This window comes from Apis cerana, linkage group LG8 (assembly GCF_029169275.1).
Source record: "Apis cerana isolate GH-2021 linkage group LG8, AcerK_1.0, whole genome shotgun sequence".
In the NCBI taxonomy this organism is placed as follows: Eukaryota; Metazoa; Arthropoda; class Insecta; order Hymenoptera; family Apidae; genus Apis; species Apis cerana.
In genome coordinates, this window is record NC_083859.1 from 5,672,519 (window position 1) to 5,699,455 (window position 26,937).

Consider the following 26,937-nt stretch of genomic DNA (forward strand, 5'->3'; position numbering starts at 1 on the left):
TGGAGGGAATTACCGAGGCGAAACGGGTGTCAGCCGGCTGATCTCGTGCCGGAAGGAACGGGGCGCCGACGCGATAGTAATTGCAAGAGATCCTTGTAAACGGTGCTCCAAGGGGGTTTCTCCGTGCATTCCTCCACGACCGCAAGCATTACCTAACGTCCCTTCCGAGAATCCGAGCTTGCCGGGGAAATTTACGCGCGTCTCGACCTTACGAGCTACCAACCTTACGTGCCCAACCGAATTTCGATGAGTCTGACGGGTTAACCATGTGTATGTGTTAATTTCCTTTCGCCCCCCGTTCGATAAATATCGCGAAATGAAACGAGCAAGCGTCGAAAGCTAGAGTGATTGCGGATAATTTTTCGAATTTACCTCCAAGTTAATTTTGCAATCATATTTACCTAATCTAATCGTGATCCTTTTTATCGTTATCATTATTCTCCATTAAGGAGAATATTCGAATAATATGCATTGGGGCAACAATCAGCGATCGATGCTCACCCTAAGCAGGAAGGGACAAAACATTCGCTGCGATTTTGACAGGTTTGGAAGGCGCAGAGTGAACGTGATAAATTACGAAACAACCTGTTCCAATATGGATAATTATATGCGGGGAGAGGGGAATTTTGAAGTTGAACCGCTTTCGGAATTACGGTGTTCTTGCCGTTCAATTCCACTGTCTGTGTTTAACGCGAAGAAAGAAAACACGAGGGGGGAGGAGGCATGGTTTGTCGCGACAAGAGCGAGACACGGTTTTTGCGAGATTGGTATGCATCGAAACGACAGGAATTCAACAAACTTTCAACGAGGCATTGTTCGCCGTACTATATGAAATTAATTACTCAACTCCTAACGAATATAAGTTACTCTTTAACAAAGCGATCTTGACGAGCTCGTTAGAGTATCGCGGCCGCGTTTGAATTTAACGACCATTCTTGATTGCCTGTAGCTCTTCAGTTCATTGTTCGATTAATAACGATTCATGTACATTGTTCGCGAAATAGTTTAGCGAATTTATAAGAGCGTCGCCTTTGCCGGATAGCCAAGATCCGTTTCCCCTTGAAGATATTTTTCGTTCACCTCGCTCTATTTTCCAAGAGAAATATTTGGAACAGAAGAAGGATCATCGAATCTTCTCCTCGCGAGCAACGCAGTTACATTGTTTTCTCATTTCAGAGAATTTCGAACGACAAAAGGAGACGATAATTCTTTTAAGATTCTTTCAAATATTAGCAACCTTCGAATTCGAATTCTTCACCGTTTATTCCGGAAACAACGTTCTTTCGTTTTCAAGATGAGCGCTCTGACAGTTTCCAGTGCAACAATTTCAAAAACCAAAGATTTAAAACTTCAAATTTCAGACGATCGTTCGAGCGCATCGAGAAAGTTCGATGACGAATTAGAAGGATATCTCGTGCCCGATTTATGTAATAAAATCTCGAATTCAAAAAAAGAAAGAACTTATCTAATTGAAACCCCTAAATCTAAGAGAAAGTTAACTGCGAGGCAAATTAATTGGCGACAGCTGTCGTCAGAAACCGATTAAGCGGGTTCGTAACGAATTAGGTCTGGTAGATCGGCAGCTCTCGCGGAAATAGCGATCGGCAGGCTCCCGGTCGAAGCTGAGAGCTTCATCGGTGACCGGATAACCTGACCGCGCTCCCGCCGATAAGCGAGCACTAGCCGCGGCGGCGGCGGCTTCATTATCGCACGACAATGGGGTCAGATCGCCGCGATTCCTGCCCGAAACGACTCCACGATCCATCCACGCGGTCTCGATAAAGCGACCAGCGGATTTTTATAATCACCCCCCTCCCCGTCCGTTATCTGTGTTATCGGCCGAGCGATAGCGGATAATGCGGGCCGATGGATGTTGCGCCACCGCCACCAACAATCTAGTTATCCGGATCATAATTCTTCCGCCCCCGCCCCTCCCTCCGTGGGACTTTTTTTAACGATCCCGAAACGGAATCATTGTAAATAGCTTCCCCCGCGATAACTGAACAAGTGCGGACGAACAAAGTGCGCGCGGAGCGATATAAATTGCGTCGCTCGCTTGGGGGAAATATGAAAAAGGGAAAAAGGAAAATACGTATATGCGTATGGCTGAAATTGCTTCCAATAGTTGTGATCTAAAAGAAAATCTTCGAGTGATCGTGAAACGAAACGAAGAATTATGTCGAAATGATTTATACGCTTCGTACGGAAATTGCGCAAATGTTGACGTAGCGAGAGAGGGGGAGAGAGAGAGGGAAGCGATAAAAAACAATTTGAAACGCGAGAATATTTGTTTTAACAATAGAGGGAGAGGGGAGAAAAATGGACTTATATTCGTTAATCGGTAATAAACGGAATAAATGGAACAGGATAGAGAAGAGAAGGGAGGGGGAAGAGGCTTTTTTTTCTTTCTACCTGAAAAATCGCGAGAACGGAATAATAAACTCGAATGTCTTTGTCGATTGGAAAGATTATTTTTAGATATATTGCTGCGTATAGATGGAAACACGTTCGCTTGTTTTACCTCGATAATTTATTTCTGGAAAATAAATTATCCGAGGGTGGATTGACGCATTATGAAAAACCAATAAACGTGAAACAATAATCAATTCGTCGTTACAATGGGACCGATGATCGCTTCGGCATTGTTTCGTCGATCAATTGTTTTCATTCACAGTTTTAAAAAATATCTTACGATTCGGGAGGGTTTTCCGATAATTTTCAACGGAGAGGAGAAGTCGAGCTAAATTTGCCAAAAAAAAAGAAAAAAGAAAAGTAGATGGAGATATCCAGATGTTTAATTTACTCAAATGTGATTTTTAAATTACTGAGAACGAATTATATCAAACGGAACTTGTCGAAAGATAAGAAGAAGATAACGAAAAAAAACTATCGAAATTATTTTTTGTCTCATCCTGATATCTCAATCGGTTATCAAGATACAAAGACTCGAAACGTCCTTGCCGCTTAAGATAAGCGCGATCGTACTCATAGTGACTTATATATACTTTTTGGAAAACGCACACTAACTACTTTTAAGAATCGTGCTTTTATCCGAAGATCGAGATAGATCACGTGTGGTGATGGGAGCAAACGACAAAAGATGGACAAAAGTCGAAGAAAAATCGATGAAAGAAAAAAGTATTTTAAATTTCGCGCTTGTAATCATAATCTCGTTCGCGTTAATAGAAAATTTTTATTCTCCTCGGAATTATACTGATTTAAAGTTTCGTTGATTTTCCATTTCCACGCGATAGACGTGTTTATTTAAAAAAAAAAAGAAGAAAAATATTGCTTGTATTCCGTTCGTTCATAAAAAAAAAAAGAAAGAAGAAAGAAAGAAAGAAAGAAATTTGCTCGAATAATTTCCAATTTTTATTAACTCCACGAATATTTTATTTGGTCCGCGTAGCTCTCGTTTAAAAAATAGCGATGGGAATAATCTTCTCCCGAGCACGAACAAGACGAGTTTCCCAAAGTTTGAACAAGTTTCTCTCGAAAATCCTCGAAACTTTTTAACTTTGTTCATCTTGACGGGCGAATTTCACGTCCCCTGGACGCCTATATAACCGGGCGGGCAACAAAATAATCTCAGGATCGCGGAAATATATTTATTCCCGCGAGAAGAACGGAGGAGGCCGGGCTAATTAATTAGAAGCGTTACGCGGGTTACTTGAAGGTAATTGCTAGGTCGGCACGGCGATACGCGAGTTACGCCCGGAACAACATCGGCCATTAATTTCGTGGAAAGTACGGAACCACGGGGCGCATCGTGGAGAAAAAGCAATAAGTTCTTTCTCTTTAATGTCTACGCTCCCGACTCGTGGTCCGAGATGAATAAAACGATATTTCGAAATTAAAGGCACGACGGAAAGGGGGGTACTTTTTCTCCCTTCGCCAAACCTAAGTAATTATATTCTCCTGGCTTTATCTCGGATCCACGAGCCATTCGTCTCTAGGATCTCTGCGAGTCGTCCTTCCTCTTGCCTTTTGCTCTCTCTCTCTCTCCACCTCTTCGTGCAAAATATCCTGATAAAATGCCACTCGTGGAGATAAGCGGGGAACCGGTGTCGTGGAAATTTTCTGGAACGTCGCGTCCCGACGTTCGCGTTTCATCGTCGATTGGTCCCTCTCATCGACAACACCGATGCTCTCGTCATGCTCCACGGAAATCTCGATCTTTCCACCTGTACGTATATATATATATTCCGCACCCGGTTCCAATCCCCTTGCTTTTACATTCGTGCATTCGTCTTCTCTCCCGTTCCACGACCTTTCCATTACGACTACGCCACGAAAGAAAAGATCGACACCGGAGCTTTTAAACTCGGGAGATAAAATTCATCGAATAACGGGAACGATTTACATTTATTTTCATCGAATTAACCCTCCCCTTTGTCAAACTATCCTCGATCGTTTTTTTTCTTTAATATAATTTCTCATCCAAGGGTCTCCGTTTCTATTTTTCTCGATTATTCGAAAGAATTGTAATACTGAACAATCGAATTCGCTGATCCGATGTTACAAACAGGATAATAAAACGAAATTAACAAACCGTTTAAAATATCATTCTCAGTAATCGATTTCAACAGTGATTTCAATCGTTCGTATCCTCTATCCGAATCGATAATAGAGTTTCATCGAACACCTTTAAACCCCGTTCCATTGGCCCTATTAGAGGGAGGGGGAGAATGGAGAGAATGGAGAACTCCATCAATCCGCTTCGCGGTTTGATTGAGTGCCAACGGAGACCTGTCAACGAGGTCCAGCATAATATCTCGCGTGTGATAATCGAGTCTCGAATTGGGGAGAATGGCGGTCGTGGATTACAGATGATCGGGTCTCCGAATTACAGAACCTGGAGCACTCGCCTCGTTGCCTCTCGTACCTCTCTCTCTCTCTGTCTGTCTCCCTCTCTGTGTGCACGAATCATTTCCATCCTGTCCCAGCGCGTATGCCGTCTCTTAACACTTTGATGGACGGCCTGTTGAAGGAAATACAATGTGCCACGTGCGCCGAAATTCCTGGATGAAGCATCCCCTTTACCGGTCGCGAGGCTGTATCACAGTGTCCAGGACGATGATTGAAACGCGACTCGTTGGAGAACGACACGTTGATGGGGCGGCGTGGAGGATCCGGTGCGTGGATTTATTGAAAAATATCGAGCGGATGTTGCGCTTTAAACGTGAAACGTTTACGAAGAATGTAGCGTAATGATGAACGAGCGAGAGCGAGAAAATGGAGATGGAGGCGTCTCGTAGCGCAGCCCGCCGCTATCGAATACCACTTTTTATTTAAATGCCGGTTTCGAATGCCGGTTCGATATCGATTGCGGTGGATGTGGATGTGGGGAATACGTTATCCATTAGATTTCACTCGAAAGGATATAGAGGATAATGCAGTCCTTTCTCGTTCGGAAAATACGATGGTATTATATGTATAAATGAAAATTTCCACTTTACTTTATTCCTAATTAATTTACATTTCGCCTGGCCGACGTTCAATTCGTAAATTATCAAACTTATCGAATTGAGAATCCGAGAAGTTATTCGTACATCCAATAATTTGATCGCATTTATTTTTACAGAACGCTTCACGCTTGATTTTATGCCTAATCTCGTTCGTAGAAAAGGGAATTAAACTTCTTTTTTTCGTCCTTTCTTCCTCCTTCAATTTATCCGTATCACAGTTTATTAAATTAGGTTCATTAAATTCTCTAACTCGTGTTAATATAAACTTTTAATTTCCTCCCTCCCTCTCTCTCTCTCTCTTTCTCTTTAATATATAAGCAAGTTATCGCTTCATAAACGCATCCATCGGACACAGAGGGAGAAAGAGAGGTAATACACGATGCGGCCCGCTTACAATTACGGGGCAATTCACAGAGAGAGAGTCGAAATAACGAAACGAGTTAAGCAAAGTGCCTTCTGTACACGCTCTCCTTTGCAAACGGTGGCTTTTCACCGAGTCACCTCCGTAACTGCCTTTTCACCGGGTTACCTCATATGCCGTTTGATTAACACCATGGAGAGTGTGTGCGGACGGCGCGGTTTCGGTACGCTGCACGTGACACTACGGGCCTACCATCCATTATTCTGTCCTCTCCTCGCGGCCCTCTCGCATTCTCTTCCCGGGGCTTAAACTGATTTTCACCGCCACTCTCCGCCTCTCTTTCTTCCCTTTCAACCGGTGGCCGCCTCGTTTATAATGGCCGCCACTAATCGAGACAGCGAATACTCGCAGCCCCGCTTTAAACTGTCAGTTTTCTCGTCCCCCGCCAAACCATCTCGGTTTCATTTGCTGAAACGTCTCCTCGATTACTTGCCTGTCCTTTCTTGTCCCCCCAACTCTCGGGAGGAATAGCGCGATTAATGCTATTCCGGACTAGTACATAAATTACTAGCGATATAAATTAACGAGAGGGAACGACACAGACACTTTGTCGCGTTGTTATTCTCCAATTTCTTTTTTTCAATATCAGGTTTAAGCTTGTTTATATCGCGTAAACGCTTCGTGGAAAAGTTGTAAACAAAAATAACAATTGGGATTCGAGGTAACGAGAGATTTTTCTAAAAAAAGAAAAAAAAAGAATATCGATTCTTTTTTTCTTTTCTTTTGCGGGGAATTTCATAGGAAAAAGTTTACGAAGGAAGAATAAATAATATACGTATACGTGGTTAATAGAGTGGTGCAACGAATTAATGATTCGTTCGATGTTGTCGATATTGTACATTGCGCGAGGAGGTTGTGGCTATTTTGAAATGGAATGCTAATTATAATAACGATAATTAATGTTAAACAAAAACTAATATTAATTTAATGATTACAAAACAGTAGACACACAATTCGCGCAGATACATAATAAATAATATCGCTTCTAATTATTCCCTTTCGAATTTCATATTTTCGTTTTACAACTTTTCGACGGAGCATTTGACATCCCAAATCTTATTTCTGGTACACGTATATACGCAATATCCAAGTTTCAAGATAAAATATCCAAGTTAGAAATAAAAATAAAAAAGAAATAATAATAACGCTTTTATCAAAAGACCCAAAACTTTCAAGAGTCACTTTCAAGTTTCTCCTCTCGTGTTTCTCGATTCCTACATTTTTTCCCTTTCATCCCCGCCAAGAAGTAATTAATTTCATTACGTTTCAACAAGAGATAACGCTTTCTCTCAAATAATCATTTAAAAAAAGAGGTTTCGAACGAAAGAACGGGGGGAGAGGGGGCATCGTTATGCTTGAATTCCTTCCGTGTCTTTTGACGCGCAAGCTGCAGCAAAAGAAATTAAATCCAGATAACGACGTTATCGTAAATCCGCTCGTTCGTCGCCTCACTTCCCCCCCTTCCAACAATGAGTCTTCCTCGCGCGTATAAAATTTTAATCAAGAGTTGATATCGTAATCGTTCGCCGCGAGATGAGGTTAATCCCCCGCTTAAACGCGTCTCTTTCGTCTAAATAAAAGGAGAAGAAGAAAAATGGGGAAACCCGGGGAGCTATTGTCCAACACGGATGTTTCCGATCTCCTTCAAGATGACGAAGTCGTGGAAAATACTATTTATCAATCCTGGCGTGTGTAAAACCCGTTTCTTCTCGTTTTTTTGTCATTTATTCATCGAAAAAAAGAAAGAAAGAAAAAAAAATCGTCGTCTCGAAAACAGAACGCATTCAAACGATCCGTAAAAACTCCGCCTTTTGTCCCTTTTTCATTTATCCTCTCCGTCTCTTTTCGACTTCCTCGTCCTTTTCTTTTCGGTCTCCAGTGAAAAATTTATATATACAAAGCTAATGAAGCAAACTCATCGCGAGACGAGAGAGAGAGAGAGAGAGAGAGAGAGAGAAGGTTCGGTGAACTCGAAAAATAACGAAGTACCTGTGGAGTGCTACGAGAAAGTAAACGCGTCTTGGTCGTGGTACGTTTTTTTTCTTTTCTTCTTTTTTTTCTTTCTTTCTTTTTTTTTTTTTCATCTTGATGGATCGCACTTTGCTCGCGACGATCTTTCTCAACCCCTCCCCCTTCTTCTTCTCTTCTTTTTCCTCTTTCCTTCCTTCCTTCCTTCCTTCCTTCCTTCTCAGCAGCAGACGTTTCCTTCCGCGTTTTATTTACCCATCTAATGTTGACACAAAGCAAATGTCTGGAACGACAACGATGGGCGAAGAATGGGGAGGGAATTTGGTTAGAAGGAATTTCAACGAGGATTTTATTTTTGCGAATAATCATTGGGAAATCGCTGCGAGATCGATCGAAATTAACGTGGAAAAAAAAAAAAAAAAAAAGGAAAGAAAAAAAAAGGAAAAAAAAATCGGTGATTCAATTAATGTCAAACAACGTCGTAGCCGCGTCGAGCGGATTTCAAACAATTTCCATCCGTGACGTTATGCTGATTTCTCTTTTAATTAATTGCGTCGAATAGCGATTGCGCGCGATTACACCGCAGGGGGAAAAATTATTGTACAAGTGACGCGTGTCTCCTCGCGTAAAATTAAACGCGCGAAAACTCTGCGCGTTTTGAATTCGTGCGTTTTAATTTTAAACAACAATTTCCCGATAAAATTAAATTCGTTCGTGGATTATTTATCAGACCTAATAAAAGTCTTTCATAAATGTACATATATATATATATTTTCAAAAACAAACGAATAAATTTGCAAACACGCACGTTCACGAAGCGTTACAGTTAGCCTCCTCTATATAATATAAATATAACTCTCGCCAAAATCTTGGGGAAGCGAATTGTTCGCTGGAAAAATCGATATCCACGATTATTATAAGAATCTCCTCGTTTCACGCACGATTAAAACCGTCAACCTGGCCACGGTTGACGAGAGGGCGACACCGTCGTTGATCCTGCGAGATTTGTATTTTGATTTCGCTCGTGCATCATGACGTGCATCGTGACGTGATCTACGTCGCCACACGACCCACCCTTAATTCATCTGCGCGAATAGTCCAACCGTGGATTATCCATCCGTGTTACGCCCTATCACCGTAATCACAACAATCCCGCCACAGTTAAGAACCGTGACTCTCCCCTATATTATCCGAAATGCACGAATGACGCATCGTGACCGATGCACCGGAGGGCGGATGCAAATAGCCGCCCTGATGGCGACAGAGCGCGACAACGTGACCCGTGCGTGTGCGCGTGTATCTGCCTGCGTCGCCGTGCGCTATCGGCCACCTTCGACCTCCCCCTGCTGCTACGTGCTGCCGCTCTGACACGCACAAACGAGACGCGCGGCTCGACGGAGAATCGAAGGGACGAGGATGGTGCGAAGCGTGCGATTCGAGCAACCTGTTTCCGCCCGATACGCTTTCACGCGTGACGTGAAACCGGCGCCGCCGATATTCTTTCGCCCCTTTCGTCGCCAATTTTCACCTGCCTCTCCTTTTATCTCCCTCTACGCCCGCCCGTGTCATCCCTCTCGGTCGTCGCAGCGGCGTCTGCGTTGCAATATATATATATATATCGTCTGGAAAATACGAAAGCTTGTCGATGTTCGATTTGGCGGGGGATTAAAAAAAAAGGGAGATAGGGGAGAGGAATAGTGTCAATGCGAAATAGACGCATTCTCTGTTTTGACAAAAAGGGGGAGGGAAGAAGAGCGAAAGAAAATCGATAACATTTATTCGTTTCTCGAATTTTTTGAAATTTTTTCTCTTCAAAAAAAAAAAAATAGCAGAGTCGAAAATCGTTTGTTTCTCTGCCCGAGATTCGCAGATTAAAGTGTTTTTTTTATATCGCGCGCGAGTAGACAAGATGAAGAAGATCGTGCTACCTTCGGCGAGATCCCTAGTTCCGTTTGAAAAATGTGGAATAATTCTCGTGGTAATTCCACGCGAAAGTTCAGATAAGACCCCCGTGTCCACGTAACATGTACAGGATATACGTGTGCGTGGACACTTTATTATTGTTATATACCGCGAAAACCGTTGGGAATGACCAACACGTTACAAAGGATAATATTATAATGAAAGTTATATTAAAGCGGTTGGAATCCGCTTTTACATGGAGGATCCAGCAGAAGAGATAAGAGTCTTTAAACTCGCCATGATCAAAGAACTGGCGGTGCAAATTACTTCGAAATAAATCGATCGATCTCGCTGGTATCTTTCGTCGTGTACAGCGTATAAACTCGAGGATCGGAAAGTTTGGAAAGTTAGCGAGAAGGGATATCGGGCCCCAACGTTGACAAATTAAATCTAGATTAAATTCAAACCTTCTCCGCCACTCCATTCACTTCCCTACCTTATTTCTACGCGCGGACCACAATCCAGCCACAACTTGATTGAAAACGGCCGGTGGAAGAATTAAAATCCCAATTGTTTTGTCCTTTTTAAAAATACCATTTTCGATTCTCGTCTATTTCGACATCAATTTCGCTTATCTCGATTTAACTATAAAACTTACTCGAAACCTCGTATAGAAATAAAATTATAATAGATCCTCAAAGGAGTGATAAATGGCGGGCATCCTCCCGCATCTTCCAACCATCTCCGACATTTCGAATCGGTCCACCATCCATGTATTTTTTTCACGGGGCTACACACCATTCGAACACGAATTTAAATTGGCTTTTATAAATCTGGGAATACGGTGAAAACCCGTATATATCGCGACTTCTCCCCGTGCACGCGATTAAATCGTCCGTAGTGAAATTTTTACGAGGGTATCGCGAGAGGCGGCCGTGTGTTTTGCAGACCGTACGCGGGGCCCGACTCGATTCGACCGAAGAAAGACTGGAACGCGGCCAAGGGATTGCAAAGGCCGCGAGTTTTGGTCGACCTCGGGCTCGTCCATCTCCCAAAGATGGATTTTCCGGATACCCCGGAGACCTTTAACCTCCGACCGAGCTGTCGTGGACAGCTGCATTCTTCCTCGACGTGGAATTATTCTGAATCCGGTTGGAAGAGCGCACTTTGCGAAATATTATATTAAGGATTTGAGATGATATAATTTGTGCACGATTGATAGATATTGCTCAAGATTGGAGATCAGAGGAGGGTGTACAAATACTTTTTGTAGAAAGAAATGGAAGTAATAAAATGGGATTGCCAAAAATGATCAAGGAGCTCATCTGGAAATTAATTTATTCCAGTTCTTTGATGTTGCGTTTGTTATTTTAACCGGTTTAGGGGATTAATGCGATAAGCAATAAGCTTCGTTAATTTATTTAGTTGTTTAGCCTGGATATAGTATTTTCTGTTGATTAACAGAGGGAAAAACAGGTGTCTCTATTAAATTAACTGACAAGTGGTCGATGTCAGTCGCAGCGGATACCTTTTAAATCGGATTAAAATGAAATTTCGCGCGTTCCCGATTCTGGTGCAATCTGGCCGCTCGCAATCGAGCCTGCACTCGAATAATTTATTGTAAAGTCCTGTTTCCCGGTTATTTGTTTGTTATATAGCTTATACCGAGGGGGATCCGCGTCCACGGATGAAATAACACAGTAAGAAGATTTCCGCGTGTAAATACGCGCGTTACATTAGCCCGTGATAATATCCGATAACGCGAAGAGGGGGAAAAAAAAGGAAAAATTAATTCAAAGTACCGATAAATGAACTTTTTCGCGGCATGGATCCAGGCTATGCAGAAAATTTCGTCAAAATTTCTGTCTAATAATATTCAACAATAAATTAAATTAATCGGTTGCACCACTTTTCAAAATTAATTTTTCAAAATTGTTTTCAACAACCTTTCAGTATTTCGAAAAGAGATTTCACCACTCATCGCAAGCTAGAAACTCTTCGAATTTAAAAAATCGAACCGTGGAATGATACAAAATGATACACGCACCTTCGAGTCTAATTTCGACAAATACGCCATATATTATCCAATTTCGGTTTAACTGCGTCGTCGGTCGACGAAAATAGGGGGCAAAACGGCGGTAATTATAGTGGTAATTGTGAAAGAGAAGCGTAGTAAGCATCGAAGAATGGAAAGAGATATATACAGAGGGAGGAAGAGACAGAGGAGAAGCGAAATCAACCGCGGAAGCGGGGCAATCATGGTAATTACTCGTGAGCGTGTTCACGTTACAGTGGCGCCCTCTATCTGGAGAAAAAGTGCGCCTAGGAGCGGCTAGATTCCGTACCGCCTCATTGCATCTTGCATCCTATATATTTCCTTCTATTCAACGTTCGACAAAACGAACGTGACGCAGGGAAACGGACAATTTTGTGCGCGTGCCATTTCGTCTATCTTCCCATGATTTCGATTGAATAACAAAGTATACGCGTATATCTCTTATTAGTCCGTTCCAATAATACGTTTAATCGTTGTTTGGCGATGGAAAAGGATGTTCAAAATAAATATATATATATATGGGACGTTCGAAAGGAGGAGATATATCGATTTCCAAAGTTCTTTCGAACGAATTCTTGACACAGATACAACCTTCGCGTCCGTTCCTTCTTCCATTCCTTTTTCTCGCCGATCGATGCATAAATTGACCATAAAGAGAGGAGGCTCGTATACCTATAACGGGCAACGAGGATCCATATACCAGCCAACCAGCCAGCTAGCTAGCTCATCATCGAACCCCGTTCGTTTCCAAGGAGACTAGAGAGGAAATCCCCCCAGGTATCCATCAATAATGCGTGCAAAGTTACTGTCGCCTTTCAAAGATTGATCACGAAATCGCGTATTCGAGCAGATTGCATGCAGGATTCAACTATGCAACACGGCGGTGGGTACACCAAAGCTCGTGCGCCCCACTTGACGAGCTGTGGCCTCGTGCCGATTTTTCTGCGGCGTAGGATGAAGGGATGAAGTTAAATCGTACGCGAGTCGAAAGAAAGATTCCCCGGGGCGCACCTCGTGCTCACAAAAGAACCCCTTCTCGCCTCTCCACCGATCGCCACGCCTTCCAATCGTTCCATTGATTCGATATTTCGCGGCCGACTGGAAAGGAGCGCAATGAGTTATCGGGAAGCAGAGTATCGGTTGCTCGAGATCGAAAACCCTCCCTCACCCTTTTCGTTCGGAAGAACGAAACGCGTAATTTTCCGTTAATAAACCAGAGACATTATTGGCGGGCGAGTTCCCTCGGGCGTTCTTCGCTAGTTCTATACGCAGACTCGTCTCGGTGGTAGTAATTTCTCGACAATTCGAAACAAACCTCTCTCTCTCTCGCTCTCTCTCTGTTGCGAAAATGGTCCAGGCCTCCACCACCGGCGATGGTGTAACATCGGGTCGGTGTTCCGGCCAGGAACAAGAAGATACGTCATAATAGACGATGTTAGTTTTTAATTACACATTAAACATTTGCTCAGCCGTGGGGATTCGTGTCGCTCCCATCAGAACGAGCTTTCGAACGCCTCCTTTCTCTCCTCCCCTTCTTCCCGTCACCGGTTTTCGATTCCTCGTAATTTCCTCCCTTGTTTACATCCTATCCCGACGTTTATCGCGTTCCATGTATTCTTTTTTTTTTTCCTCCTTTCCGCGCTTTCCAATCCACCCTCTCTCCGCAGGGAGAGCGACCCCTGTTTCAGATTACGCGACGAAAACTTGTCTACCGCTCGCTCGGTGGATTGGGACCTGTCGTTTTTCTTTTCTTCTCTTCTCTTTTCTCCTTTTTCGACCAGGAAACGGAGGACACGGTGGGGTTCTTTGGATCGTTAACGCGCACCTTTTCTCGCTCTTGTGGAACGGGGTTGATAATGACAGGGAAACGAAGGGAGGGGAGAGAGAGAGAGAGAGGAGAAGGGTTGAAGCACAGACATCCGAAGATTCGTCAGCGTAAGTTTTATTGGAAAAGTTCGTTGAGAATTATGCGACGATATCCCATCTTCGACGAATATGCCATCTTGATGAGCCATCTTCCATCACGTTACAGAATTAATTAACATATCCAACAATATCGTTCTACTAAATGATCGAATTCGTTTCTCGATGTAATGCATTTCTTTCGATAAATTAATTAGATATTCTTTGACAAATGCTCGAAAACTTCCTTTCAATTTCCTTCCCAATCGATCAAACGCGAACAAGCGTTCACATCCGATTTTCCTAATTAGTTCCAATGCAGCATCCTTTACACATCGATCTCGTTTCAACACTCGCCAATCTCCGTCCAATCTTGGTCCAACATATTGACGAAACATATCTTCGCGGGCCCTCTGAGCTCACGACACGCGATTCGTTCCGACCAAGCCAATCCGCAAGCGTATCGAAATTCGAGGATAGTTCCGTGACGAGCCGCAAGATCGCGGCCAGAATCGTTTTCCATCGGTGTCAAATCTTCCTAACGAGCAATCACAGGCTGGGCGCGTGGCAAGAGGATTGAATTTTGCACGGATATCGATCCGATTGTGCAACAAGTTTTCGTCAATCGAGGGAGAAGGGGGGAATCGATCGGCCGCTCCCTCCCCGCTCGTATCGATGAGAGAAAGCCCCGGATTTGCACTGAGAAGAGAGAGGGGGGGCGGAAGGGGGCATAAATCCGAGCTTAAACGACGCTCTCTCACCGCCATTTATAAAGCGGTCGTTCCGTCGCCTCCAAGTGGCTGCGCGCCGATTAATGGAATTCCTCGGCGACGGTGGAGGCCGTTCGTGCGAATAAATTCGACGAAAGGGTCGAGACGATCTTGCTCCCTCCTCGTCGCGTTAACAGGGAAATTGATTCCTCGAGAGAAGCTCCGTGAACATTCGATACAATTGTATCGCTCGGGGTGGGCCAAGCTTAGGAACCAGGAGGTGGTGACATTGAGTTTGGATTTCTTTGGAGGAGAAGTTGAGCGATTGTATATTTTGTTTCTTTTTTTCTTTTTTTTTGCGATTGATTAATTATTCAGACGCGTTGGATTCATCAACGAGGATTTCATCGTGGTGGATTTTGTATTTATAAGAAGGAAGATAAGTCTTCCTTAATCTCGGTCGAACGTGTTCGATTCATCGTACCATCGCATATCGCAGCATATCCCTTTCGACATTAAATCTCATTCGTTCGACAAACTTTCGTAAGACGTTTCTTCTTTTAGGATTAGTAAGACTCGATCCATCAGCTTTTTACGCTCACGAGAACTTTCTTCCCCCTCCCAGCCAAGAAATCTTGGCAAATAGAAGAAGCGTTTCCATAGTAAACACCTACACTGGATCAAGCAAACTTCTGCTCAGGATTTGTGGTAGGCTTAGACGGAAGAGGGGGGCTATTTGTCGGCGGTCTGGATAGGCACAATTGATTGGGATAGTTGTCCGGCAAACAAATCCCTGTTCGATCCACTTTCCACGTGTAGAGGTAGGAGTTTCCAAATGTTATTTATAGAAAGAAATTGGTTAATTTAGGAATTTCTGTCGTAGATTCCTCGACGCTCGCTCCACGAATTTCCTCTTAATTTACGAGGGAGGGATCGACTTGTTATTGGATAAGAGTTATTGAATACCGAATTTCTTAAAATTCCCCGACGACGTCGATTCGATCGAATTTACGCGAAAAATTGAAACGGAAAAAGGGGGTGTTGCTCGAGCGGTGGGGAAGCGATTTTGCATTCAAGAGGGGAGAGAGAGCGTGTCGGGTGAAATTGGAGAGAGATCGGCCGATTTGCATGGCTAATTAGCTACACACCTTTTAGCCAAGTTGCGAAACTCTGATAATCCCTTCTACTCTCTGCAGGCGATTTCTTTCCCAGATTATCACGCGGATTACTAATTGTTATCACCTCTCAGCTTAATTATCCGTGTTCTCGTTACTGCAGCGGTAAGCCAATGATTATCTATAATATCGTATCTATAATGCGCTTATAAAATCTCTGCATTCGTAAATATTTCACGTTATAAAGGGATATTAAAACCAAAAATTCATTTTCAATTCGATTAACAGATATTCGTGATTTCCAAAAAAAAAAAAGAAAAATTGGAAATTTCTTTCGTACAAATTGATAAAAATTTGCCAATTTCATTAAAAGAAAATACGAAGACGATTATCCGTTTCCTGATTTACAAAATTTCCAAACGGTTTAATTAAATCTCTCGCATCGATCCTCGATATCGGAAAATAATCCTTGGATAAATTTAATAAATTTACGTGCGTGCAATTATTGACCCGGTGTTTTCAACAAACCCGTTAATCCGTCTTTTCATATCATCATCGTCGATAAATCATCGCGTTCCAACCAACAATATCGAGGCATTCGGTGGAAGCGCGGCGGTCGCAAGTGGCCGCGAACGATGCTCGAGCAGCCACGAGCCAGCTTTTTAAGAGAGCATCTGGCAAAAGGAAAAAAAAAAGAAAGAAAGAAAGAAAGGCGAAGCCAAATTTCTTGCTCTTCGCGGTCGCGGCAAAGGCGAGCCGACGCCGAGAGGGTAAAGGGAGCGGAATTCCTCTCGCAATTAGCGGCGCCCTGCTGTACACCGATAAAGTCAATTAACCAATCGAGTTAATGGAACACCCCGGTGACGATTGGCCCTCACTTCGGAGCAAGCATCGCTCTTGCTCGTCGTGATAAAGAGCTGTACGTGACTCAAATTCTCCATCTTCGTGGCCTCCCTCTCTCTCTCTCCTCGTATCTCCGTTTCCACGGAATTAAAATGTTCAAAGCCGCCAAATGTTTCGCCAGCCTTTACTACGCGCTTATCTCTCGTTTTAATGGACGACTCGCGCAATAACGGGACGCGATGACGAAGATGGATAGGCGCGGAGGAACGATTAAAAGTCGAGCAACTGTTGGAGCAATTGCGGGGAGAAATCCGTAAAATCATGAGCATTATGCCGCGGAAAGTTAATTATTTTCAGCCATAAAGTTCTAAAGGATGAATGTGGAGGAAGGGTTTTCCTTTTTTCGGTTTTGTGTTTTTGTTTTTTGTTTTTTCGGCGCGGAGAATCTTAGAATAGACTGGAATAGAATGGATAAAGATAGTGGAAGGAACGAGTTCGTTTTCTTTTTCTATTCTTTTTTTTTTAAATTATACGTGAAAAACGAATATCGTAAATTTTAAGGGAAATCTTGGGAATATTTTCTCTGATTTGAGCGAAGATTGGATAATTGGAAACGAGAGGAAAATTTAAAAGTAATAATACGATGTAAATCGTAAAAAAACACGGTACGATCAAAATATCCATTAATATTACGATTATCGTATAATAATTTACGATCTTTGGTTCGTAAAAATTAAAAAAATAAATAAATAAAACAAAATAAAAACTTCCTGCTGCGGCGAAATCCGATATCCATTAAATGAAAAACAAGAGCTATTATAAAAGGTTTCCTGTAATCTTCGTTTTATCGAGATTTTAATCGTCGTTAATAATCTCGTTATTATGCATAGATAAAAATCTTGTTATATCATATATTTTCCTCCTCTATTCCCATTGAAATATTCGTTTTCCTCCAAGATTTTTCCTTTCCTTTTTTTTTTTTTTAAAAATATTTTGAACATCGAGAATTCACTCTTCGAGCAACATTCTTTCCCTCGTCTCTCAAAAAATTAATTCAATCGAGCATCCACTCTGAACACCCCAAATCTCCTCCTCTTATTTCTATCCTTTCTACCCCCATCACTCCATCTTAACCCGAATCGAGAGGCGAGAGATATATCCCCTGTATCGTGTCAAAAATGCGTCCAACGAATCCACCAAATTCGATTTGCATTTCGTAGCGCGAGATATCCTACGGAACGAATGCATATATAAGTCTGCCAGAAAACGGATCCAACTCGCTTCCAACCCCCTCCCATTTCATTCAAAATTAGATCTCTCCTCGCGAGAAGAGAAACGCGAGATCGTTCGTTCGCGATCGATAGATATATTCGAGGATCGCACCGCTCTTTCCGTCGACGATCCGTCATCGAATGATCGCGGCACGATCCAAACCGAGAGAGTGAGAGTAACAGAGAGAGAAAAAGATAGAAAGAGAGAGAGACCGATGGATTAAACGAAGCGGACCGTTCTCCGATTTCGCGCGTCAAAAATAAAACCTTCTCCCTTCCCTCCTTCCCTCCCTCTCTCTTCTTCCGTCGTCTGTCGTCCTTTATGGGAAACCACGAATAGCTCGTAAGTTCGCTCGAGCCCTCTCTTCTATGAATATCTCTCCGTGCGAGACAACACCATGTGCTCACGAGATAGAGTGCACGAGAGAGAGAAAGAGAGAGAGAGGGGGGGGAGCGCCCTGTCGCAGACTCGATGACGCGCCCGAGGGCACTGTACTCCACCGCCTTTCGACCAATATTGTGACACTCTCCGGCTTTTCCGTCGCTTTATCGCGACTTCCTCGCCTTCTGGATCTCCCCTGTTCCATCTTGCGCGTAGAGTATCGTCGATGGGGCGCGATTTCCACGATGGCTCGAGTGGATCGAGAGGGTTTCCACTTCTTGGAGGTGAGTTGTGATTGTTGGTTGTGTGACTGAACGAGCGAAGAACAATGTTTCACGTTTCTTTTGGACGAGAGAAGGGAAAAAAGGGAAAAAGGAAATGATCGTTACATCGGTGTGAGTGATTATTAATTTCGGGAAAAGTTGTTGGAACGATTTGTTCCTCGTTTTCGAGATACAAAATACGATCGAATATATTCGAGTTGTTCAATTCTACGATTATTCGTTCCAAGTTATGTTTTTTTTAATTATTTTGATCGATTGGTTTTCCTGGTTGGATAGTTGGATCTGCGTGGCCGGATTTTTTTATTCCGTAAAAAATTGCATGACCTGAAAAATGCATTTAGACCGAAAATTGGATGCGCGTCAATATAAAAACCGATGTAAAATATCAAAAGAAATGTTATTGGTATGTATATATATATATACATATAAACAAGATCTTACTAATATTTGATGAACACGGTTAACGGGAGCGTGCCTATTTGCACGTATGAAAACACGAGGTAGATATTTTGAACAATTTGTACACAGGTATTACATATTTCGTTGTATATATAATTTTCCCGGTTAAAATTTGTTAATATATTTTTTCCACCATTACTGAAATACAGATTGTTTAAAGAATTTCAACGATAAATATAAATTCAATTCTAATTCAATGGTCATTCGATAAATAAAAAGCATCTAACAAGTAAACAACGAGTAAATTTTTTTAAGTGATACAATTATTCGATAATTTTTAGATTTATTTAAATAGAACAAAAATTTCTCTCTTTTTTTTCCCCGTGCTTCCAGATAAAAATAATCAACTTGGAAATTATCGTATATCATCTTTTTTTTTTCTTCTTTTTTAATTTCATTCCAAATCGGGAAAAACATAGATCGGTATAACATATTACGCCTATTAATTTTGATGATGAGTAATGGTAGTGCAGTGTTCGACGCCAGTTGATAAAAAAAAAAGAGAGAGAGAAAAATCAAAACATTTTGACAATTATTACCGTGAAAAAATAATGACAGCAATAAAGAAAGAATGTCGATCCGGGGTTGAAGACAAATGACCCGTCGCCCGATGAAAATTGTAATTCGAATAAAGCGGCCGTGTACAGGAATAATAACACGCAAAATAACAGGCGCTTGTCAAGTATGTATCTGTCCATTCTGCGTATTCACGAAACCGTGCAACCGTATTTCTGTTCTACATTTCCGCCCTTCGTGACCTAACATCACCAAGCTATATATACACAATAGATGTAATCATTTTTCAATCGTCAAATTGCGACGTTTATTGTCGTTAATTGCATCCTCCTCCTCGTTAGTCCAGAATTAACGTATCGCTTTGAAATTTTATATTTTATACGCGTTAATGGGAGCATCAACATTTGAAATTTTATATATATATATTGATATCAGGAAACTGTGTAATTCTGTGAAAAATAGAAAGAAATTGTAGAATATCTGTTGTGTATTATAATTCGATTTTACAATTCTATCTTTGTACAGTGATTCTATCCGTAAAAGGAATATTCTCGGGAGCAAAGTCTATTATCGATAAAAAAAGAAAAATAAATAGACCGAAACGAGACGTCGACCGAACGAAATTACTTCTACAAATTCGATAAATAAAATGCAATTATAATTGCATTACACGTTTCTTAACATGTTGTTACAGAATCTTGATTTTCTTTCTCTCAAGTGTAATAATAATCGAAACATTAATCGTATTCGAGATCCTTGCAATTCGATATTAAATACTCTCTCGAGGCACTCATATTGAATTTAGCCTCACCTTTGACTGGAAGAACAAATCAATTCATCCACTGTTCTTGCTATGTTGACGAAACCGTGTTCTCACGACGAGACCGTAGTGTAAACCTGTTAGTTGGTCCACTTGATCAACTCTCTGGTTGATCGATCTGAAAGTTGTCTAAAACGTAAACATTAGGGGGTTTTGGACGTGCACGTCCACACGTGACGATTACGAGTGCAAAGTAGTTTATGCAACGAGACAACTCACTTCCGTCATTCGACTCCTTCGATTCTGTTCACGGAATCTAGTTGACTTCTTTCTTTAGTCTCCTTGTTAATCAACTCTCTCTCTCTTTCTCTCTCTTGTTCTCTTTTCCATCCTCGTCCCTCCGTTACAGTGTTCGTTGAGAAGAGGGACTCGTTCGTTGTGTTTCTCGAGGGCAATTAAGATTTCATTTATGGCGAAGTAAGTGGAGCTCTCGCTTTTTATTATTGAACGTTTTGAGGGAAAGAGTCTAGTGTCTATTCCTCGAATCCCTTTGAACGAGTCTCGTGAACACGAGAAAAAAATCCAGAAACATCCGTTTGATCGTTTCAACTGTTGTTAGGAAAGTTTTTAGAGAAGACTCGTTTAACTCGATTAGAAACGGTCGGGTGAATTGTTTTGCGCGATCAAATTGTTTAGCAACCGATGAACAACGCGTTCCGAATCACCGAGCTTAAAATATTTTTGTTGATCGTTCTTTCTGGTGGATTTTTTTATTTTTTTTATCTTTTTCAAAATGTGAACAAGAGGTTTGAGATTACATGGAGGAAATGAGTCGAGTGGAGACAATAATCTTGACCCGTTCCCCTGAATTCCACTCGATCCGGTATGTATATTTTTGGAAATGAAATGGAAGAAGGGATCGTGGAAGAGATTTCCTTTTCTTTCCTTCCCGGGAATATTTTCAATATTCCGAATATTCTCACATCATAGCCGCGTAGACGGTATTCCATATCCACCGAAAATTGTAAATTTTAATATCATTAAACGTATAAAAAAAAAAAAAAAAGAAAAATAACAAATATCGTTTAATTTCGCACGAATCGAATAATTTCCACGCCCCCGTCATCCTTACGAATTTAACCGAACAAATGCGCAACTATCGCGCCAACTAATAATTACACGATAATTACATGATAATTACACGATGTTCATACATCCTCCCAATCGTGATTTTCGTTATTTTAACCGGTAACCAAAGTAATTAATAATTACCATCTAAATATCAGCTCAATGATCATCGGTTTATCAGTCAACTCGTTAAAGTACATTATTATTTTGCGTTTCTGAACAATATAATTTGCGCTTATAATTACCCCACCTCTCCCCTCCCCCCTCAATCGACGGGATCGGCTTATATTTCGCCGACTAATTGCTGTGATTTCGATTCGTTTCACCATGAATATCCACAACGAAATTTGTATCTCGATAGTTAACCCTTTACCCGTACGCATTTCCATCGCACACGATACATCGTTCGTTACATGAGCGAGATATATATACACGCATTCGTTTATTATCCATCGGGCGAAAATTTCCATCGCGATGATCGAGATGGAACAAGGGAGTGAAACGACCGGAGGGGTACAATCTCTACGTTCGAAATTCCATCGTCAACCGACCGAGGAAACGTCAACTAAGGAGGGGTCAGGAATTATTCCCACGCGGTATTAAACGGAGAAATCCTAAGATTAACGGAGGATTAAACCGGATGCAAAATTTGAACGTCCCCTGAAATAATGTCGCCGCGTGACGTGTGCCAGGAATTTAGGGGAGGGTTGTCCCAAATATTAAATTCAAACGTTTCTTGCATTTCTCCAGGGAGAGAGAATTATAATAATAACTGCGCGACTCTCGTTACGTTGGAAGGCAAGTTTCGAAGTCGAAAATGAAAAGTCGTGTTCAAATCTTTCGGGTATTCTGGTCAAAAGTCAATAATTTCGATCCGAAGTATTATCTGCTTCGATTTATTGCACGAAGCATCCTATCATTAAATTTCGATTCAAGACTTATATCATAAGATTAACTTATGATAAAGCGTAGCTCTAACCAACTCTCCGATATTAGCACTTTTCCTATTGATATCCAAAATTCTATACTCTAAATAAGAAGATAGGAAAACTGAAAATGTCAGACAATACGTTAAATCTCGGAATCCAGAGAGAATCCAACAAGGAAAACTTATCCTCTAAAGTGGAAGATTCGGTCAAATCAAAATTCGAAGGAGGCGGAGAGGAGGATAGGTTGAATCCGCGGACACGAAACGCCACTCAGGAGTTGGTTGGAGCGAGTCGAAGACGGCTCCCCTCGGAAAAAGACGTCACGATAATGTCCGGTGAAAGGGAGCAAAGGGAGGCGATTCGAGAGGACACGACGCTGGTCCCCTGAAAGGGCCGGAAGCGAGGTCGCATCCGACTTTTTGTAGCCGGCGAGGGGACTCGTTAATACCTGGCCTCGGTGTTTCCAAGAGCGTATCAAGAGCGAGATTCGCGCTACGGAGGCCTTTTGATGTCTCTCGCCCCCTGATGATAAGCAGAGGGAGAATGGACGCGCGCCACGTCGAGCCTCGGCCGCATCGCATTTGGGTCGAAGCGGCGCCTCGGGGTGACACAACCCGCCGTGAAAAGGTTCGTTCCTTACCCTTCTCGTTAGCCGCGGTGGATTATTATTAAAGATTCATTTTATTCGTACGCCACCCGTGTATGAATAATCCTTTGAAATAAGTTTTCTTTATTTATTTAAACAACTTTCATGTCCTTTGAAAACCCACCTTTGCATTCATCCTCGCGCGAGTACTAATTTAAGTTTTCAATTAACGTGTAAGATTGAAAATCAAATCTCGATCAAGTCGTTTTCGATCTGATTGTGCTCAATGTCGCGTAGGAAATTCTTAACGCAAGTACTGATTTGTTAAATTTTGAATTAATCCAATGTCGCGTATAATGAAATATGATTCTGTAGATTCGTAGGAATAATTCTTCCTCCAAGTAAATTTTCCTAATGGGTTGATTTTGCTTCGAACTGGGTAATCGATTGTAAGTTGAATTTGAATTTGATCGGTATATCGACATTTATCGTTGAAAAGATTAATGTATAAATAAGGTAGAAAATTAAATCTTGATCGAATGTGGTCAGTTGCAGTGTAATTCGGTTAATCCGTTCCCGGTGCTCAATGTCGGGTATGCGTGAAATGTAGCATTGTTAATTATTAACACGTTCCGTGTCGAGCCAATTTTATGCGATTTCGTCTTCAGATCCGATATATTCGTTACATTTGCATAAATAAAATATACCTTATATAATCTTTTTACAAATTATATATCCGAACATTTTATAATTTGATTCTCGTTACAAACAAAATATCGTGTTAAATGTTTTCCAAAATGTAGTCCAACCTGTTCCACGGTCACACGAGTCACACTGATGGATCTTTCCTCTCTCGGTGCAGAGTATATTTATTTTTCAAATTTTTAACTACCTTCTCTTCTCTACCAAAGTATCGCAGAGAAACGCGTTTTTCTTACATTTTTCCCTAAAAAAAAAATAGTTACCCCCTCTGGAAAGGATTAACTCATTTTATTTACTCACTTTTATCATTCATTATTCATTTTTCAACAAGCTCGAAATCAATCATCAACGAAGCGAGTGCTCCTCTTCGATCTTCGTCTCCTGTCAATCCGTAGTGGTATCGTCATTTCCCTATCGACAAACGAGGAGGCAAAGTCGTCAAAGAATCAATCGTGCAAAGTCTCGAGGTTTCGATAAACGTGCGCGAAAGCTTCTTCTACGAGGTTTCTCGAGAGCCCTCCTCCAACCCACTTGTCACGCGTACACACAAACAATGCCTCGTACAGGCATTCCCTCGCCTGAGATAATACCGCGGGAGTGATCGATGAACGGGATGAAAGGGAAGAGAAAGGGAGAGAGAGAGGGAGAGAGAGTTCAAAGTTAGCCAAGGGTGGACTTAATGCGATGTTACTTCGTTTCATAAGTGTAGTATCCCCCTCGATATCTCTCCTTGTATCCCTTCAGGTTAGGTAACCGTGTTACTCGAGTATTTATCCCGAGTGTCTATCCCCTATTGGTTATGGTTCGACGACATACGATCGTGAATGGTGTGCCCGTTCGTGGCCGCAGGCTATTGTGAAACGTCGCCCTTCCGTAACTTGCCCCCCCGCCCTTTGTTTGGCAACACTGGCCTTTGCCTCACTCCCATTCGTTTCGAGTACGATTGATAATTCGTCCAAATAAAATTAAGAAGAACGGTGGGGCAATTTTATTCCACGTTTCCTTCCACCTTCTTCTTTTTGATTACTTTAACAGAGTAGAATTAGATATTTTCATCGATGTAATGTAATTAGATAATTTAGGCAATTTCACTGGAAAAAAATATTGCTCTTCTCTCTCTCCTTTATTTATTTATTTGCACCGAAAGAAATCACCCTTGTGCCGCGATTTTGAGAGAGATCCTGTATCAACGCCTGTCTCTCCCCTCCCCGGATCCATTCCATTCCTATGTAACCAGGGAGATTCGAAGAGGAAGAAGAAGAAGAAAAAAAGAAAAAAAAATAACTATTTTATTTCCCCGAGATTCCTCCACGTGGATTCAACCAGGGAAGTTTTGTTGTCGTTTCTTAATTGAATTCTAGAATTCTCGGATCTAATTTAACTTCTCTCCCTGGACGAAAATGGCGATGGATTTCGTAAGGATTTCGTTTGATAAAACTCGTAGGTGGTAGTGGTAGTAATGGTATTGTTCGCCCCTCTACGAAACAACGGCTTCCACATTCTTTTTTAATCAACCGGTATCGTTACCGGACTGGGTATCTGGATATCTCTCGGTTAAACGCGAATATCGACGAGCTCTCTAGCAAAACAAGCAACAGACAACAGGGTGGAAATGCCATCGTTAGTGCGGAAACCGGTACACACAGCGGTGCAAAATCTCCAACTCGCGGAACGGGAGAGGAACCGCCGGCCTCTCTCCTCCGGAATTTGCCGATTCATCGATATGTTTGCCTTTGCATGATCAAATATAGTAATGAAGTGGCGAAAGCAGCGCACGAAAACGCGTCCTCCTCCCACGAAATCATCGGAATTTCGCCGGTGATTTCGTAGAGGCGACAGTGTTCGGTACAATGTTGTCTCGATGCTCGCAGAGATATTCGTATTTGTGTTAACGCGCTCGAGAAGAAGAACGAGGGTGAAATATCGGAGACGACGTCGTTGTAAATTATTGGGTAATAAAATCGAAGAAGGTAGGTCATCTAGGTTGATTAGAGTTTCATGTGTGCGCGCGTGGAATCCAATTCGTAAATCGATATTGAAACGAACGTTTTAAGTTTCGTTTTCACGGGATTTGAATATTTTTATATAGGAAGATATTGTAACGGTTCGTCGTTGTATCCGAGTTGCGATCATTCCTTCGTGAATAATATTTTTGATTTCTTTTTTTTTTTTTTTTACGTCCATTACACATTTCCACTTTACAAAAATTTTCTTTTCCAATTCGCACCACGTCACACCGATCTAGTTGTATTTGCGCGTAGCATTTTGTACCTAGAAAAGCTACACTTATCTTGATGAATTTCGTATACACACCGTTACGCTGCCTGGCAAAAGACCGGTTGCCGGGAGTAATACGAAATTCTTTCCCCTTAAAAAGTAAATTTTTAATTCTAACAGAGCTCGAGAGTTCGAGAAATCCGTCTCTACCACGCGCAACTTTTCTCTCAAAATACAACCACCCGAGTTTCTATTCTATATCGATGTTGAAACGCCAACCGAAACGCGATATATAAGTATCCGTCGATCCTTAAACCACTTCGATTAACTTTCAAGCTTGAAAATTCGCGAGACGAGGAAAAAAGGAGAAAAGGAAAGGAAGAAGAGAGATGGGCAAAAAGGAAAAAGAATAAAGAGAACGTTCAGTTCTCCCGCGTCCCGCACGAGACCACCAACGCCGACGACTACCACTATTCCTCTGCAAAAGGGTTATTAGTTCGATGCTGTTCACGAACCGGTCGTCTCGAGGAACTAATTATTTCTGATCTCGATGCCAACGTGATTTCCATGCTAGCCGGTTGCTCGAGTAGTTAACATGGCTTGCCCTCTCTTCATCAGATATCTCCCGCGTTCTATTAACGACGTATCGTTACATATGCCTCGCTCGCGAGCCTCACAACCCTCCATTCACCGAAGAATGAACAGAGAGAGCCAGAGAAAGAGAGACAGAGAGAAAGAGAGTAAAGGGAAACGAGGAAGCCGAGGATGGACAGAGAAAGAGAGGGCTCTTTGTGCTTTACTGCGAGCTTGGTGCCGCCGCCGCCAATCTCAAACGATACAAAAACTTAATGCTCGCGAGCTTCCTGTTGTCGCATCTCTTCCAACGAGGCGGACGTGATCGGTCATCCTCGTCCTCCTGCCCGCTCACGAGGGGCGAGGGCAGGGGGAGGGCGAAGTGATCTCGAATTGATGGGACAATTCTTTGGAGGGATGGCCGTGTCTCGCGCGGATACAAACAAAAATAGGTGGCGTTTAATTGAAAAATACGGGATTATTCGAGGGGCGGCCATTGTCATTTGCATTTTCACCTGTTTCGCGGAGGGGGAGTTTTTCTCCTTCGATTTTTTTCGCCGACAAAGCGCGGTTGGCCGCGACGTTTCGACGCCCGTCACCCGACCGATGAATTTTCAAAGCGCTTTTTTTGATGAACTTATATAATTGGAGGAAAAAATATTTTTCCCCGTGGCGCGTAAATTACTTCAATCTCTTTTTACGTACCTTTTTTTCTTTCTTTTCTTTCTTTTTTTTTTTTTTTTTT

General features: G+C 42.1%; 1 protein-coding gene across 6 annotated transcripts in view; it reads left to right on the forward strand.

The window, feature by feature from the left end:
- The window catches only part of LOC107993373 (chaoptin), a 97,854-nt gene that overhangs the window by 11,723 nt on the left and 59,194 nt on the right, over positions 1-26,937 (forward strand). The window contains exon 1 of one of the 6 annotated variants that reach the window (XM_062078222.1): positions 18,129-18,322. The exons of 4 other annotated variants lie outside the window; for them this stretch is intronic. In XM_062078222.1, coding sequence (XP_061934206.1) covers positions 18,265-18,322 — 58 coding nt within the window. In that variant the 5' untranslated portion in view covers positions 18,129-18,264. Of the gene's footprint in view, positions 1-18,128; positions 18,323-26,937 lie in introns of those variants that run through there. One more of the 6 variants, XM_062078221.1, reaches the window with a different exon arrangement.